We start from the raw sequence: 19,131 nt of genomic DNA, 5'->3' as shown, positions 1-19,131 counted from the left end.
TTCAACAAAAATGTACTGAAATCGTCAGCTATCAGATTTGCTGTTGAGATACACTCATCATTCCATAAAAGCATATACGTACATATAATCACGTCTTTATCCCTTGCGGGGTAGACAGATACTTGAAAAGACTGATAAGACACGTTCAGCTGTCTGGCTTTATGATGGAATTGAGATTCAAATAGCGGCAGGTTGCTAGACCATCGCCTACAAGAAGAATCCCAAGTGTCCCTTAGTCGCCTTTTACGACATCCATAGGAATGATATGTAAACTTCAGTTCAACAAGAAATATAAGTATATTAACACCTCATACGACATTACTCCCACCCAATAAAGTTATTACTCAATTACTTATCCCAAGTTTATTAGCGTTTCCCTTAGTCACCTTTTGCGACATCCAATAATTGTTATTAAAATTGCACTTGTTTATTAATTTCAAATGAAAATATTGCACGAAATAAACGTTATTTTCAACAAAAATGTACTGAAATCGTCAGCTATCAGATTTGCTGTTGAGATACACTCATCATTACGAGGCTGCGCTGTGCGTCTGTCTGTCACGCCGGCTTGGTGTGAGTGCAGTAAAAGGATTTGTGTGTCCCACAACGACGTTAAATACGACTAGAAATGCCCACATACATATGGTCACGTCTACATCCCTTGCGAGGTAGACAGAGCCAACAGTCTTTAAAAGACTGAATGGCCACGTTCAGCTATTTGGCTTTATGGTAGAATTGAGATTCTAATAGTGACAGGTTGCTAGCACATCGCCTAAAAAAGAATCCCAAGTTTGTAGGTAAGTATCTATCCCTTTGTCGCCTTTTACGACATCCATGGGAAAGAGATGGTGTGGTCCTATTCTTTTTTGTATTGATGCCGGGTACCACACGGCAATGCCCACAATCTATTACAATTGATGTAAACTCTCCATGACTGATTAACTGACTGAGAGACATCGCAGTACAGTGAGTCAAAAAGTTAGGGTACTTATAGATATTTTAAATTTTGCTTGTAGGTTAAGTACTACGTCGTCAAGGAGTAAGAACACTTTAACGTTGCAACTTATCAACATTCTAACATCCAGATTATTGAGTTTATTGTCACTATTCGAATCTCAATTCTATAATTTAACACACACAGCTGAACGTGGCCTATCATTCTTTTAAAACTGTTGGCCCTGCCTACCCTGCAAGAGATATAGACGTGACTATATGTATGTATAAAATTCGTGAGCCGACCATTCCAGTAAATACTATAAATCAACGTCAACATGCTTGTTCCGATTGGAGAGCCCTATAAAGTTGGTACTCCTGGCTTCAATACGGGAAATGGCGGAATAACTAGGCCGCTCACACCACAGCATTTGGAAGAACAGTAGGTTAGGTACATTATTTATTGTTGAAATTGTTTTTGTGCCGTGTGGTTCCCGGCACCAATAGATAAAAGATTAATTTGAATCTCGATTCCATTATAAGGTCTTTTGAAGACTATTGGCTCTGTCTACCCCGCAGGGGTTATAGACGTGACTATATGTATGTATACTTCCTTCTTTCCTTATTTTTTTTACTTTAGGTAGTTACTTATTTTATAAATGCTTTATTTAATTTTTAATAGCAAAATGTATCAATAATTTTTTTTTTACGTTTTTGACCGTGTTCTGATAACTTTCTATTAGTTTTACTGTGGCGCCATATTGGAACGATCTTCACGAGTTTTTCGCAGTCCGTAATTTACTTAGGGCACTTGATTTTTGACTGCTGATACTTTGTTGACGCACCCTTTAGATGATATCAGCTTTTATGTTCATTTCTTAAGAATAAAAAGCAATGTCGCGTCGCAACTGTGTGTGAATTACCCCTTAGGTTTGTCATCCTAATTCGCTTTGTGTAATAACCTGACTTACACAATCCAGGATCATGACCCTGACGCCCCCCCAAGCAATCCAGAGATGTACCCGGGTCTAAGACCAGGAGGAAAAATAACGTTTTCATATCACATTTTAGTCCTGAAATTGATTTGACGGCATTAACTATAACTGTGCAGAAAACAGTACCTACATTGCAAATTAGTTTAAAAGTACAACCACTTCTTCTAAATTAGTAATATAGTTGAAATGAAATGCAGTGGAAATGAGAGCGTTAAGGAGTAGGTATGATGGGTGTGAAATTGAGTGACCGGATACGGAACAGCGTGATAAGGGAATGTTGTGATGTGAAAGAAGATGTAGTTACAGGAATAGAAAAGGGTATGTTAAGATGGTTTGGTCATGTGGAGAGGATGAATGAAAGCAGGTTAACTAAGCAGATATACAAGGAGAGTGTGGAGGGAAAAGTCGGAGTGGGAAGGCCTAGACGAACGTATCTTGATCAATTTAAGGACGTCCTGGTCAGGGTCAGGTCAAGAGTACCCGAAACCGCCTAGCTTGCATGAAGAGAGTTATGAATGTGGACGAAGCGAAGGAAGTATGCAGAGATCGTGGCAAATGGAAAGAGGTAGTCTCTGCCTACCCCTCCGGGAAAGAAGCGTGATTTTATGTATGTAGGTATGTAAAATTATTCATATTTGAAGGCTTCAATGATGCCCAAAATAACTATTCCACGCGGACGAAGTCGCGGGCACAGCTAATTAGAATTAAAGTTTATGAACTTAGGAAACTACTTGTTTTTGTTGGATAATAATGTTAAATTTTAACAAACAGTTCTTTCTAATTATTTGTATTGAGAATAAAATACAAAGTGCACCGTTTCAATCTCCAACTCGATTTACCATACACCCTGTATAATATAGTCCAGATAGTGTCACAGGCGCGCCACCTGCCTCGCCCCATATATCTGGCGCGCAGGTCAAGCACCCTTGACACGGGGCGCGTCCCGGCTGTTGTCCGATCTGATCGTGGGTTATTTTCGGGACTCTTGTTGGTTTTTATTGGAAATTTTCATTACCTGCACCAAGGAGAAAGTTTCCTTGGTTAAGTAACGCTACAGATTGTTTGAAGTTATTGGTAAGCGAATCGCGATTTATGCATCGTGTTACCATACATACATATATTCATGTCTTTTTTCTTACTAGGAGCCAACAGTCTTGAAGAAGTTGATAGGTCGCGTAGCTGTTGACTTGATACATACATACACACATATAATCACGTCTATATCCCTTGCGGGGTAGACAAAGCCAACTGTCTTGAAAAGACTGATAGGCCATGTTCAGCTGTTTGGTTTAATGATAGAATTGAGATTCAAATAGTGACAGGTTGCTAGCCAATCGTCTAAAAGAAATCCAAGTCTATAAACCTATCCCTTAGTCGCCTTTTACGACATCCATGGGAATAAACGGAGTGGTCCAATTCTTTTTTTATTGGCGCCGGGTACTACACGGCACTTGATATTGATAACATTTCATTAAAAAGGCAAATTAAGCAAAATATATTATTTATTGTCATATCACAATTGAATTGAATACTTTGACTTGCTTACATCTATCTACACATATCAAAAGACAATCATAATATTATACGACATGTTTAATGTTAGTATTGTAACAACTCGTCATAAATCCATAGTCTCTGCCTACCCCATTGGGAAACAGGCGTGATGTTATGTATGTATGCATGTATAAATGCGAATTCGTCATTGCACGGGTAATTTTTCATTTTCGCAACTAATTATTATGTGTCGTGTGGTTCCCGACACTTAGAATCTTACGTATAAGTCCCGCGTGCCATGTTACAGGGTAAGATGCGAAAATGTCGAGTAGCGAATATGACGAGTTGCTACTAGTCTATTAGAACTTTTTAAGGCAGGGCTTGAATTACCGTTAAAAAATTGGTATCGTTATTAATGTCAAACAGGGTTACCGTTATAACTTCAGTACCGTCATGTACGATATTATTTGGGTCATTTACCGTTATACTCATATAACGTTACCAGTAAAGTTTACGGTAAGAGATAACGTTAAGACTGTTTATCGTAAATTAACAGAACAAATCAATGCTTTGGTATCGATATAAATAACGTTAATTGGTAGCGTTATTGTTAAAATTAATTGGTAACGATATATAAGATAATTTAATATCGTTATATTATAACGTTATAAAATAACATTGCCTATATCACGTCTTTAACGGTATCAGTCATAACTTTTTGAAAATATCGTTATTTACCGTTACTTTTAGTGTTAATTTGGTAACGTTAACAAGCCCTGCTTTAAGGTTAAATGGTCAGTGGTGATTCATTATTGTAATTAAAAAAATAACTTATATTCTCAATGTCAAAAGTGTCCTATAAAAATTATATGTTTATTCATCTTGATATTAGCTCTCGTTGTAAACTTTATCAAATTCTGTCCAGCAGATCCAATAATACTATATAAGCTAACTAAATAACTAATGACAATTTCGAGTCAATAATATCATAATATAAATTGAGTTAATAGTCCTTAAAAAGTCTCCATCAGCGGGGTTTTAGTGCGAGTTTTATTAGTTCGTTCGTTTTCGTCGAGCAAATGAACGCGAATTTTTAAAAAGATAAAATTTGTGTGATTTAATCAGCGCCATCTAGTGGTGACGACTTGCACAAATGAACTCGGTTCAACATTTTGAGTCTCTTAACTGATAAAACAGGCACCATCTGACGGTTTGTTATATATTTAAAAGATACAATTTAAAGAAATAGGAATATTATAACCTAAGAAACACAAGTTTATTAAAAATGTTTGGTCCACTTTGATTATAATTTATCAATATAATACTTAAACTAAATTATGTTTATTTTTAATACACCTTACCCGCTACATTTTGAATATACATCTAAATTAGATTATACATAGACATTAGTTAAATAAAATTCAAAATATCAAAGGTCAGGTTTAAAAAAAATGTATAACTAAGAACATTCTCTACTTAATCACTTACAAGAAAACAATCAAAATCGGTTCATCCGTTGGGTAACTGCTATGCCATACTAAGACATACACACACGTAGGCAGACATACGTCAAACTTACATAAAACGGGGATTTAAAACTACTTATTTTATACATGATATGTTTTATATAGTACCAATGTTTAAATATCAAAATAGACGCCTTTTATATATATAGGCCATATGTTCCATATATAAAAATTGCATATAACTTTAGGTCTTTCCAATAAGCAACGTTACCTGAAAGTTTAGCTAAGATTTTTGTGAAAACCAATTATGAGACTAAGATTCATGTGATTTTTTCAAAAGGCTATTATTGTAAGGGATGCGCTCATTGGGTCATTATTTGAAATTTTGTAAAATTAGTTTAAGGCAGTTCGTAATATTAGTGGCAGTGCGCTTCCATTTGCAGTTAACCACTGCGCAGGTAACACTATATACTTATTCTTCTTCCTCCTGGCTTTAGTCCCGGTTGCATCCTCACCACTCTGAAGAAGAGCCCGGGGTATGCCTTTGACCATGGATCCCCTAGATAGAGTGAGACAGGTTTTTACACGAAACGACTCCCATCTGACCTCCGCAACCTTTGCAGGTAAACCTAACCCGTATAGGATCCATGGTTACACATCCAGTTGCCTGAATCTGCAGGTTATTACCTCACCGTAAGAGCATCGGTTAGTATTCAAACTAATGTACATAACTTTGAAAATAGTCATTGGTACACGGCCGAGGTGGGTTTTGAACCTGTGCTTTATGGATTTTAACCACTCACCTTACCGATTCGAAAACCGAAGCTCACAAATTTCAGCCTAAATTCAGTCCAGGAACCAACGATAGTGATTTTAAAATAGTTAATTAAAAAAATTGAGTATATGTCTTAATTAAAACAGCCTACATTATAAAGCCGTTGATGTGACAGACTTGAGGCCTCGCACCAGAATGGTCGGCGATAAATTCTTCGTGAACTCGTCTAATATCTGAGGGATCAATCGGAAAAAAATATTATTTTTATATATTCTTCTACACATGAAAAAGAATAGGACCACTCCATCTCTTTCCCATGGATGTCGTAAAAGGCGACTAAGGGATAGGCTTATAAAATTGCGATCCTTTTTTTTAGGCGATGGGCTTGCAACCTGTCACTATTTGGATCTCAATTCCATCATTAAGCAGAGCAGCTGAATGTGGCCATTCAGTCTTTTCGGGACTATTGGCTCTGTCTACCCCGCAAGGGATATAGACGTGACTATATGTATGTATGTATGTCTTCTACACATGCGCTTTGGAAGCGGTAGTAGTTATAATTAGATTTAAGTTATGTGACGTCAATAAGTGATACCTTGTATCCAATTTTGAAAATAAATCTATTCTATTAATTTGTCGACATATATGTAGGTATATTTCAAGTGAACAGATATAAAAATGTAATCCACTAATATTATATATGCGAAAGTTTGTGAGTATGTCAGTATGGATGTTTGTTACTCTTTCACGCGAAAACTACATAACCGATTACGATAAAATTCGGTATGTAGGGTAGCTGATGACCCAGAATAAGATATAGGCTACACTTTTTATCCCGGAGTTCCCGCGGGATTGATAGGGTTTCCATGCGGACGAAGTCGCGGGCGTCCTCTAGTGGTATATAAGTATTATTTTCAATTGACATTAAAATTTCTCAATTAAACCATATTTACTATGACTACTATTTCTATGTGTGGTTCCCGACACAAACACAAAAAAGAATAGGACCACTCCATCTCTTTCCCATGGATGTCGTAAAAGGCGAGTAAGGGATTGGCGTATAAATTTGGGATTCTTCTTTTAGGCGACGGGCTAGCAACCTGACACCTTATAAAATTCAGATTCTTTTTTTTAGGCGATCCTCTCACTATTCGAATCTCAATTCTATCTATAAGCCAAACAGATGAACTAGGCCTTTCAGTCTTTTCAAGACTGTTCTCTGACAAGACTGACTCTGTCTACCCCGCAAGGGATATAGACGTGATGATATGTATGTCTGTATATACATACATATGTACATATATATATGTATGTCTGTATGTATGTATGTACCCATATGTGTATGTCTATATGTATGTAAGTATGTATGTCTGTATGCATGTAAATGATAATACTAACTCTAAGATACTGCAGACAGATGGCGTGGTCGGCGGGCGTGGGCACTGAAGACAGTACCGGCGGCGGGGGGAGCTGTACAAACGTAACAGCTGCGCCCTCCGAGCAACGACGGGAGATTATGTTGTTGACACTGGTAAAAAGACAATATATATATATATATATATATTATATTTGACATCTTAAATTAAATCCTGAAATTTCTTCTAATTGAAGTATTTTATTCCGATTATATTTTGTTGTGCCGTGTGGCTCCCGGCACCAATAAAAAAATTATAAGACCACTCCATCTCGTTCCCATGATGTCGTAAAATGCGACTAAGGGATAGACTTATAAACTTGGGATAAAATTTTTTAGGCGATGAGATAGCAACCTGTCACTATTTAAGTCTCAAATCTATCATTAAGCCTAACAGCTGAACGTGGCCTATCAGTCTTTTCAAGATTTGCTTGACCTGCTTGAATCTCAATTCTATTATTATGCCGAACAGCTGAAACGTGGCCTCTCGGTCTTTTCAAGACTGTTGTCTCTGTCTACCCCGCAAGGTATATAGACGTGATTTTATATATGTATGTTTTTAAAAAAATACTCACGTCTGCAAATAACTGAGCGACACCCTCTGATATATGCTGTTCTGGTCGGAATTGAGATCGCTGGACCAGCTCGCCGAGTTGTCTAGACACGGCCAGTCTGTCACCTGAAAAAAAATATTTATTTTTTAATTTTTCAGTCTATCGCTTTATTCTGGGCCCATAACCTAATAAAAAAAGAACTAGTAGCTAGCAACAGACTGACATTTATATACGTACATACATAAATACAATTATGTCACGTCTATATCCCATGCGGGTTAGACAGAGCCAACAGTCTTGAAAAGACTGAAATACCACGTTCAGCTGTTTGTTTACATATCATTTCATTTATTAAATAAATTTTATTTTCTTTTTAATAATGACATATAAACGTGGCCACCTATCAGTATATTCAAGATTGTCGACTCTGCCCACCCCGCAAGGGATAAAGACGTAATATATGTTTCAATTGACATATAAACATGGCCTATCAGTATATTCAAGATTGTCGACTCTGCCCACCCCGCAAGGGATATAGACGTGATCATATGTATACATGTAACATGTGACTCACGCTATGTGTAGAAGCGTGTATCCTCAACAGCTTGAGCAGCTGGTCCAGCCGCTCCTGGACCGGCCGGCCCTCCCCCACGGCGCCCACGCCCGGGTCCGTGTCCGCTCCCACTGTCACGGTGCGGCCTGCTTCTGGAACAAAATACACATTTTAAATGGACCGTTTGTTTAGTACAGCTGTCGCTGTGAAACAAAAGCACCAAAGCAGAATAAATGCAGTGGAAATGAGAGCGTTAATGAGTATGATGGGTGTGAAATTGAGTGACCGGATAAGAAACAGCGTGATGAGGGAATGTTGTGATGTGAAAGAAGTTGTAGTTACAGGAATACAAAAGGGTATGTTGAGATGGTTCGGTCATGTGGAGAGGATGAATGAAAGCAGGTTGACTAAGCAGATATACAAGGAGAGTGTGGAGGGAAAGGTCGGAGTGGGAAGACCTAGACGAACGTATCTTGATCAAATTAAGGACGTCCTGGTGAAGGGTCAGGTCAAAAGTACCCGAAACCGCCGAGCTTGCATGAAGAGAGTTATGAATGTGAATGAAGCGAAGGAAGTGTGCAGAGATCGTGGCAAGTGGAAAGAGGTAGTCTCTGCTTACCCCTCCGGGAAAGAGGCGTGATTTTATGTATGTATGTATGAACCACAAGGTTGATATTTGAGCTCATCTTCTCAGCGAGCCCCTCTCTGCTGCGGACAGTTACCATGTATGGTGGTGTGCGAGGCCCCGGGCGGCCTCACCACAGCCCCTCGGAGCCCCTCTCTGCTGCGGACAGTTACCATGTATGGTGGTGTGCGAGGCCCCGGGCGGCCTCACCACAGCCCCTCGGAGCCCCTCTCTGCTGCGGACAGTTACCATGTATGGTGGTGTGCGAGGCCCCGGGCGGCCTCACCACAGCCCCTCGGAGCCCCTCTCTGCTGCGGACAGTTACCATGTATGGTGGTGTGCGAGGCCCCGGGCGGCCTCACCACAGCCCCTCGGAGCCCCTCTCTGCTGCGGACAGTTACCATGTATGGTGGTGTGCGAGGCCCCGGGCGGCCTCACCACAGCCCCTCGGAGCCCCTCTCTGCTGCGGACAGTTACCATGTATGGTGGTGTGCGAGGCCCCGGGCGCCCTCACCACAGCCCCTCGGAGCCCCTCTCTGCTGCGGACAGTTACCATGTATGGTGGTGTGCGAGGCACCGGGCGGCCTCACCACAGCCCCTCGGAGCCCCTCTCTGCTGCGGACAGTTACCATGTATGGTGGTGTGCGAGGCCCCGGGCGGCCTCACCACAGCCCCTCGGAGCCCCTCTCTGCTGCGGACAGTTACCATGTATGGTGGTGTGCGAGGCCCCGGGCGGCCTCACCACAGCCCCTCGGAGCCCCTCTCTGCTGCGGACAGTTACCATGTATGGTGGTGTGCGAGGCCCCGGGCGGCCTCACCACAGCCCCTCGGAGCCCCTCTCTGCTGCGGACAGTTACCATGTATGGTGGTGTGCGAGGCCCCGGGCGGCCTCACCACAGCCCCTCGGAGCCCCTCTCTGCTGCGGACAGTTACCATGTATGGTGGTGTGCGAGGCCCCGGGCGGCCTCACCACAGCCCCTCGGAGCCCCTCTCTGCTGCGGACAGTTACCATGTATGGTGGTGTGCGAGGCCCCGGGCGGCCTCACCACAGCCCCTCGGAGCCCCTCTCTGCTGCGGACAGTTACCATGTATGGTGGTGTGCGAGGCCCCGGGCGGCCTCACCACAGCCCCTCGGAGCCCCTCTCTGCTGCGGACAGTTACCATGTATGGTGGTGTGCGAGGCCCCGGGCGGCCTCACCACAGCCCCTCGGAGCCCCTCTCTGCTGCGGACAGTTACCATGTATGGTGGTGTGCGAGGCCCCGGGCGGCCTCACCACAGCCCCTCGGAGCCCCTCTCTGCTGCGGACAGTTACCATGTATGGTGGTGTGCGAGGCCCCGGGCGGCCTCACCACAGCCCCTCGGAGCCCCTCTCTGCTGCGGACAGTTACCATGTATGGTGGTGTGCGAGGCCCCGGGCGCGGCCACAGCATGCACCCGCAGCCGCAGGTGCTGCCAGCCGCGCGCGGATCTCACCACGGCCGCCAGCTGCAGCGCGAACAGCGCTCGGACTGTGAAAGCTTCTTCGCAAGACGGACGAAGAACTTCGACTAACCATACGTCTATGTATTTTAGAGTTGGAGATTTTCTGAAAAAGAAAATTGATAATACGTAAAAAAAATACATACATATGGTCACGTCTATATCCCTTGCGGGGTAGACAGAGCCAACAGTGTTGCAAAGACTTATTGGCCACGTTCAGCTATTTGGCTTAATGATAGAATTAAGATTAAAAAATATCAAGTTAAAAAGCATATAAATGGCGGCGATGGTGTCCGCACCCCATCACGTCTCGTTCCCGGCGGGAGCGGTATGCGGTCTGCTGAAAGCCGCTTTGCGACGATGAATGTAAGAGGAGGAATGAAGGATAAGATTGAGGAAGTATGCCAGATGATGGATGAAAGACGTTTGGATGTGTTGTGCGTGAATGAAACGAAGCGGAAAGGATGCGACGCGACGCAGCACGGCCCTTACACGGCGTATTGGTCTGGAATTTCCAGTACCAGCCGAGGCTGTCAAGGGGTCGGTCTAATTCTTTCTGCACGAATGGCTGAGTGCGTGAATGAGTATGAGTGTGTCAGCCCTCGTCTTCTATGGATTAGGCTGAAAGTTGGAATCACTCGGATCTTCGTTCTAGGTGTTTATGCACCTTGGGATGTGGGTTCGAGGGGTACAACATCAGCAAAAAGCGAAAACGAGGAGTTCTGGAATAGTGTAAGAGAAGTATTGAAAGTTACCAAGCCAAATGAGAAGATTATTATGTTAGGTGATTTTAATGGATGGGTGGGTGTAAAGCGTGATGGATATGAAAAGGTGCTTGGTGCGTTTGGTGACGAAAAGGTGAATGATAATGGAAGAAGTGTATTAGAAATTTGTCTAGAGTGGGATCTTTTTGTGTCGAACTCAATGTTTCAACATAAAGAGATCCACACCTACACAAGAGTGGAAGGTATTTTAAAAAGTATGATAGACTTTGTGATTGTAGATGAAAGATTGAAGAACAAAGTGCTGGATACCCGTGCATATCGCGGTGCTGGCATTGACTCGGACCATTTACTGGTGATATCCCGGATAAGGGGTATCTTCAATCGCTGGCGGCACAGGGTAAGGGAGCAAACCAGCGCTTTGGAAAGAGTAAAAGTAGAAAATTTGCAAGATATGGATGTAGGTAAGAAGTATATTAATAGACTGAAGGATGAATTTGAAGATTTAGATGAAATGAGCGATATTGAAGATGGATGGAAGGAATTTAAAGAAAGAATTGTGAAAGTAGCTGTTGAAGTGTGTGGTGTAAGTAGAAGAAGGAAAGGAAAAAATCACAAAAATGCGTGGATGAGTAAAGATGTGCAAGAACTTGTGCGATTAAAGAAGAAAGCATGGCTGGATTTGTTAGCAGCAAAAGCTAACTTAAGAATGCAAGAGGTTATAGATGAAGATGTGAATGAAGCACGTAAGGAATATAAGAAAATGAAAGATTTGGTTAAGAAAGCTGTGATTAGAAAGAAAGAAGAGTATAAAGAGGATTTTGATAAAGGGCTATCAGAAGACTTTCAGTCAAATCTGAAAGTATTCTGGAAATCCGTAAGGTCAGCCCGAGGAAATACTATAACCAGAGAGCTGACTAGGATCAGATGCCAGGATGGTAGCGTTGTGAAAGGAGAAGAATGTGTACTAAAGATATGGAAGGACTATTTTGAAAGTTTATTTGAAAAAAAGGAAGGAAATAAGAAAGATTTCTGCTATAGCGAAGAAAAAGAGAATGAGATGGAAGGCGAAATTGAAATGTTCGAAATTGTGGAAGCACTTAAGAGTATGAAAGCGGGAAAGGCTGCTGGGTGTGATAGAGTGTCGGTCGAGATGCTTAAAGCAGGAAAAGGCGTAGTAGCTAGTCAGTTGTACTGCCTTTTCAATTTGTGTTGGAGAAGCCGCCGAGTACCAAAAGATTGGTGTAAGGCTGTTATCGTGCCACTTTACAAAGGAAAAGGGTCACAGCTGGACTGCAAAAATTATCGTGGTATAAGCCTGCTTAGCGTCGTCGGCAAATTGTATGCTAAGGTATTGATTAATAGAGTCAGGAATGAAACTGATGACAAAATATGGGATGCTCAAGCGGGATTTCGAAAGGGAATGGGATGTACTGATCAGGTCTTTTCCTTGAGGTGCATAGCCGAAAAGTTTTTGGCCAAGAGTCAAAAAGTCTATTGCACATTCGTAGATCTGGAAAAGGCCTATGACAGAGTTGAGAGGAATGAATTGTGGTCAGCACTTTCTATGCATGGGGTGAGCAGTCTCTTAATACGAGCACTGAAATCCTTATATGAGGATTCGAGTGCTTGTGTCAGGATAAACGGAGCGCACACTGAGTGGTTTAAGATTGAGAAAGGCGTTAGGCAAGGATGTGTTGCGTCACCGTGGCTGTTCAACCTATTTATGGATAGCTGTTTGACAGATTTGAAAGAGTCTAAAAGTGGATTAAGGATGAATGAGTTACTCGTCAAATGTCTGCTCTATGCCGACGATCAGGTTATACTGGCGTCATCAGCGGAGGAGTTACAGGAGATGGTAAACTGTATGCATGAAGCTTTAAAAGAGAAAGGAATGAAAGTGAACGTAAGTAAAACTAAAACACTGGTTTTTGAAATGGAGAAAGAAATGACAGCATGTAATATTTTGATTGGAGGAGAAAAAGTGGAGCAAGTGAAAGAGTTTGTATATCTAGGATCAAAGTTTACATCAGATGGCAAGTATGATAGTGATATTGAAAGGAGAGTGAACGCGGGGAACATGGTGAATGGAGCTTTGCATGCCTTTATGAGCAGTCAGAAACTATCCAAAAAGGCTCGACTGGCTGTGCACAGGGGCGTGTTGGTCCCGACATTAATGTATGGGAGTGAAAGTTGGGTATGGCAAAAGAAGCATGAAAGCAGAATAAATGCAGTGGAAATGAGAGCGTTAAGGAGTATGATGGGTGTGAAATTGAGTGACAGGATAAGGAACAGCGTGATAAGGGAATGTTGTGATGTGAAAGAAGATGTAGTTACAGGAATAGAAAAGGGTATGTTAAGATGGTTCGGTCATGTGGAGAGGATGAATGAAAGCAGGTTGACTAAGCAGATATACAAGGAGAGTGTGGAGGGAAAGGTCGGAGTGGGAAGACCTAGACGAACGTATCTTGATCAAATTAAGGACGTCCTGGTAAAGGGTCAGGTCAAAAGTACCCGAAACCGCCGAGCTTGTATGAAGAGAGTTATGAATGTGGACGAAGCGAAAGAAGTATGCAGAGATCGTGGCAAGTGGAAAGAGGTAGTCTCTGCCTACCCCTCCGGGAAAGAGGCGTGATTTTATGTATGTATGTATGTATGTAAGTTCAAAATATGGTTAAAACAGAACAAAAGAAATGCGACCGATATCTCATGTGTAAAATCTTGTTCATGAATATCATATACTAAAATAAACTTATTGTGTGCTGATACTAGTAAAGAGTTTGTAATCTATTATATGTATATTACAGTTTAAATATAAAACTCGTTCTATGTCACTGAATGTTTTGACACATCAATATCTTGAATAAAAAGATGTACACTGCATAAATATGTACATACATACATACATATAATCACGTCTATGTCCCTTTCGGGGTAGACAGAGCCAACCGTCTTGAAAAGACTGACAGGCCACGTACAGCTAATTGGCTTTAAGATAGAATTGAGATTCAAATAGTGACATGTTGCTAGCCCATCGCCTTAATAGAAGAATCCCAAGTTTATAAGCCTATCCCTTAGTCGCCTTTTACGACATCCATGCGAGAGAGATGTAGTACCTAGTCCTATTCTTTATTCTGTTGGTGCCGGGAACCACACGGCGCTAAATATGTGTTTATAATTAATTATTAAGGGTAAATAATAGGGATGAAGTTATTCCAACCAACAAACTTCAAAACTGACCTTTCAACAGCCGCCATGTCCAATAGATGGAAGTTTCGACACAAACCCACGTTCTTATTGACGCAGAGAACATCTGACACCACCTGCAAAGTATATACATACATACATACATATAGTCACGTCTATATCTTACACTAGCTGTGCCCGCAACTTCGTCCGCGTGGAATAGTTATTTTGGGCATCATTGAAGCCCTCAAGGATGAATAATTTTCCCCGTTTGTTTTTCACATTTTCTATTATTTCTTTGCTGCTCATAGTTGCAGCGTGATGTTATATAGCCTAAAGCCTTCCTCAATAAATGGTCTATTCAACACAAAAAGATTTTTTCAATTCGAACCCGTAGTTCCTGAGAGTAGCGCGTTTAAACAAACAAACAAATTCTTCAGCTTTATAATATTAGTATAGATACATACATGTAATAACCGCTATCCCTTGCGGGGTAGAAAGAGCCAACAGTCTTAAAAAGACTGAATGGCCACGTTCAGCTATTTGGCTTAATGATAGAACTTAGATACTCAAATAGTGACAGGTTGCTAACCAAACGCCTAAAAAAGAATCCCAAGTTTGTAAGCCTATCCCTAAGTCGCCTTTTACGACATCCACGGTAAAGAGATGGAGTGGTCCTATTCTTTTTTTGTATTGGTGCCGGGAACCACACGGCGATTAATACTACAATTTATTACTAACATTAGCTGGATGTAACAGTAGTAACGTAGGTATAAAAAAAAATTCTCTTACCTGTACATACTCAGTGGCCGATATACTGGCGGTGTCCCCGCGTCGGATAGGAAACAATGTCTCTCCAGTTTCCAAATCGAATAAGTCCGTTTTATACGGCGATGTGGGGCTGTTGACATACAAACAGATAATTTATAACGACATACATACATACATACATAAAATCACGCCTCTTTCCCGGAGAGGCAGGCAGAGACTACCTTTTTCCACTTGCCACGATCTCTGCATACTTCCTTCGCTTCATCCACATTCATAACTCTCTTCATGCAAGCTCGGCGGTTTCGGGTACTTTTGACCTGACCCTTTACCAGGACGTCCTTAATTTGATTTTATAACGACAGTTCTTATTAATCTTTATAAAGGGATTTATATAAAGAAATATTCAACTAATATTATAAATGCGAAAGTATGTCAGTATGAATGTTTGTTACTCTTTCACGCAAAAACTACTGAACCGATTACGATGAAATTTGGTATGTAGATAGCTGAAGACCCAGAATAACATATAGGCTACTTTTCATCCCGGAGTTCCCGCGGGATTGATTACACACTGGGACAAAGTCGCGGACGGCCTCTAGTATATATATATATATATATATATACTAATATTATATAGATGAAGAGTTTGTCTGTTTGTTTGAACGCGCTCATCTCAGAAACTGCAACGCTGCAACTATAAAGAGCGAAGAAATAATGGAAAATGTAAAAAAAAGGGGAAAATTATCCATCCTTGAAGGCTTTAATAACGCCCAAAATAACAATTTCACGCGGACTAAGTCGCGGGCACAGCTAGTATATATATATATATATATATAAAGAAGAAATCTTTTTGCATTATCTTTCTTTCTTTCTTTCATGTTGGACTCACTCTCTGAAGAAATCCTTGGGCACGCGGGGACAAAGTCGCGGACGGCCTCTAGTATATACATATATATATATATATATATATATATAAAGAAGAAATCTTTTTGCATTTTCTTTCTTTCTTTCTCTCATGTTGGACTCACTCTCTGAAGAAATCCTTGGGCACGCGGGGACAAAGTCGCGGACGGCCTCTAGTATATACATATATATATATATATATATAAAGAAGAAATCTTTTTGCATTTTCTTTCTTTCTCTCATGTTGGACTCACTCTCTGAAGAAATCCCTGGGCGTGGCGGTGTCTCGGAAACCCAGTAACACTGTGTCGGGTTTCATGGCGCCCAGCCCTGACAGTCTGGTCAGATGGGCGGCACCACTTCTTACGCTCTCGGCGAGGCACAATTCCACGAAAGCCTTGACCTGAAATAAAAAAAAAAACAGTTGTCTGTAAATAAGAGATCGTGGCAAGTGGAAAGAGGTAGTCTCTGCCTACCCCTCCGGGAAAGAGGCGTGATGTTATGTATGTATGTATGTCTGTAAAATCGGTTTACTGACGATAGTTGAACGTGACAACGTCTTAAGAAAATACTGATGGAATGGTAGCATTTTGCAAAAGAAAATATTAATTTTATTTGTTTAATAGATTTGTATGTATTACATATATAGAAAAGGATGTATACGCTGCCGAACGCGAAGGCCGATTGTGCCTCTTTGTCGCTCGTTCCGCGCTCTCGCTTGCACTTCAAGCCTTACGTGGAACGCCTCAGAGCGAGGTAACGCCGCGTGAGTCATGCTTTTTCGTGCGTGCAGCCGGCTCAATCGAATTATAAGACGTTGTCACGTTAAAAATAAATAAAATATCATTTACGAAGCTTTTGCCAGCAGCATGTGAAATTAGCGCCATCTTACAACAAGACATGAATTTCTTACGGTGAGGGAAAACGTCGTGAGGAAACCTGCACATTCAGGCAACTGAATGTGTAACCATATGATCCGATACGGTTTAGGTTTACCTGCAGAGGTAGCGGAGGTCAGACGGGAATCGCTTCGTGTAAAAACCTGACTCACCCAATCCAGGATCCATGGTCAAAAGAGCACCCCGGGCTCCTCTTTAGAGGTCAGGATGTGACCGGGACTAACAGGGGGTATGAAGTCGAAATAAAGATTGGACGGCCTCTGTGGCGCAGCGGTAATACGCTTGTCTGTGACACCGGTGGTCCCGGGTTCGAATCCCGGCCAGGGCATGACGAGAAAAGAACTTTTTCTGATTGGCCTGGGTCTTGGATGTTTATCTATATAAGTATTTATTTTTATTATAATATATAGACAGTATCGTTGAGTACGTATCTCGTAACACAAGTCTCGAACTTACTTCGAGGCGTGTAATTTGTCCTGTATATATTTATTTATTTATTAAAGATTAATTACTCACTTTTAGGTGATCAATCAGCTTCAACCAATACTTGTGTTCCTCGGCCAAGGGGTCACCATTACCATCTAGTTGTCCCACTCGCACGTGACCGATAACAAACAAACCGCCCTGCAAGTTAAAAGATACATATAATCACGTCTATATTCCTTGCGGGGTAGACAGAGCCAACAGTCTTGAAAAGACTGAATGGCCACGTTCAGCTGTTTGGCTAAATGATAGAATTGAGATTCAAATAGTGACAGGTCGCTGGCACATCGTCAAAAAGAAGAGCTTTTCCCAAGTTTGTAAGTAAATCACTCTTATATTGACTGATTAATTCACCAACATCCTACTAATATTATAAATGCGAAAGTTTGTGAGTATGTCAATATGTATGTTTGTTGCTCTTTCACGCAAAAACTGCTGAACCGATTACGATGAAATTTGGTATGTAGACCCAGAATAACATATAGGCTACTTTTTATCCCGGAGTTTTCGCGGTATTGATTCCGCGCGGACGAAGTCGCGGGCGGTATTAATATACTTCTCTTACCTTCTTCTGATCATTAACGAAGTCGATGAGCGGCGCGGACTGCCTCGGGGAAGCTATCAGCAGTAACATTTGCGGCCGCCAAAATTTCACGTGTTCTCGCCGCGGGTCCAATAGTAACAGGTATTTTCGGACCTACAAAAAAAAGAAAGAAATATTAAACATACAAACATACATACATAAAATACAGCTCAGAGGTTAAACCTAAATATTGCAAGTGATTTGTTTCTTTTATAACTATGTACATACAATTTTCTTGTTACCGTGTAAATTTCTATGCAATAAACATATTACAAACAAACAAACAACATACATATAATCACGTTCACGGCCAACAGTCTTGAAAAGACTGAGATAGGCCACGTTTAACTATTCGGCTTTAAGATAGAATTGAGGTTCAACAAACAAACAAACAAACAAACAAACAAACAAATAAACAAACAAACAAGACGAATAAAGAAACACAAAAACAAGTGGACCGAAGAGGAAATAACCTACACACATACATACATAAAACCACGCCTCTTCCCCGGAGGGGTAGGCAGAGACTACCTCTTTCCACTTGCCACGATCTCTGCACACTTCCTTCGCTCCATCCACATTCACAACTCTCTTCATGCAAGCGCGGCGGTTTCGGGTACTCTTGACCTGACCCTTTACCAGGACGTGCTTAATTGGAACCTCCTCACCTGATGGAATATCAGCGCCTGACTGAGGCTCCCCCACTTGGGGTCGGCGGCGGCGGGCGACAGCAGGTGGAGCGCCAGCACGAGTGACGTGCACGCTAACGCGGCTCCACACGCGTACAGCGGCCGCAGCGCGAACACTAGCGCTGCGCAGCCGCACAGGCCGAGCAGGGAGGTCAACCACGAGAACTGCTTGAACGTCGGCCTGGTAGGGGCGGGGGGGGGATACAAACCAGTTCTACATATACATTCATTTATTTATTTACTAATTTATGTACACAGAAAACATCGAGACTGATAAACACAAGAAACAAAATTACAAAGGTTCTTCATTCATGTTTTTTTTAATGTCTACGGTTAATATACAAATATAGATATCTGAAATGTAAATCCATTTCAGATATCTATATTTGTATATTGACCGTCCGATGAAAACGCTGCAGTGTAGTTTGTTCCGCCGCTTCTTCTACACACGCGCTTTGGTAGCAGCAGTAGTTATAATTAAATTTAAGTGATGTGACGTCAATAAGTGGTACATTGTATCCAATTTTGATAATAAATCTATTCTATTCAAATTCAATTCAAATTTAAATTTTTTTTTCATTATTATAGGATACTTCATATCGCTTA

At 41.5% G+C, this 19,131-nt stretch overlaps 1 protein-coding gene across 6 annotated transcripts in view; it reads right to left on the bottom strand.

Moving 5' to 3' along the window:
• Positions 1 to 3,412: 3,412 nt before the first annotated feature.
• The window catches only part of LOC106142783 (solute carrier family 12 member 9), a 36,469-nt gene continuing 20,750 nt past the window's right edge, over positions 3,413 to 19,131 (bottom strand). Inside the window, exons 12-23 of one of the 6 annotated variants that reach the window (XM_060951480.1) lie at positions 18,505 to 18,706; positions 17,819 to 17,950; positions 17,287 to 17,394; positions 16,126 to 16,274; positions 14,990 to 15,098; positions 14,252 to 14,334; positions 10,228 to 10,395; positions 10,123 to 10,154; positions 8,206 to 8,336; positions 7,653 to 7,756; positions 7,062 to 7,191; positions 3,413 to 5,896 (exon numbers count right to left, since the gene is read on the bottom strand). In XM_060951480.1, coding sequence (XP_060807463.1) covers positions 5,816 to 5,896; positions 7,062 to 7,191; positions 7,653 to 7,756; positions 8,206 to 8,336; positions 10,123 to 10,154; positions 10,228 to 10,395; positions 14,252 to 14,334; positions 14,990 to 15,098; positions 16,126 to 16,274; positions 17,287 to 17,394; positions 17,819 to 17,950; positions 18,505 to 18,706 — 1,429 coding nt within the window. In that variant the 3' untranslated portion in view covers positions 3,413 to 5,815. Of the gene's footprint in view, positions 5,897 to 7,061; positions 7,192 to 7,652; positions 7,757 to 8,205; positions 8,337 to 9,210; positions 9,243 to 10,122; positions 10,155 to 10,198; positions 10,396 to 14,251; positions 14,335 to 14,989; positions 15,099 to 16,125; positions 16,275 to 17,286; positions 17,395 to 17,818; positions 17,951 to 18,504; positions 18,707 to 19,131 lie in introns of all 6 variants that reach the window. The other 5 variants (XM_060951483.1, XM_060951479.1, XM_060951482.1 and 2 more) reach the window with 5 other exon arrangements.

The sequence above is a fragment of the Amyelois transitella genome, chromosome 25, assembly GCF_032362555.1.
Source record: "Amyelois transitella isolate CPQ chromosome 25, ilAmyTran1.1, whole genome shotgun sequence".
NCBI classification, from domain to species: Eukaryota; Metazoa; Arthropoda; class Insecta; order Lepidoptera; family Pyralidae; genus Amyelois; species Amyelois transitella.
The sequence above is the reverse complement of the archived record's forward strand: the minus strand, read 5'-3'. Positions and strand labels throughout refer to the sequence as shown.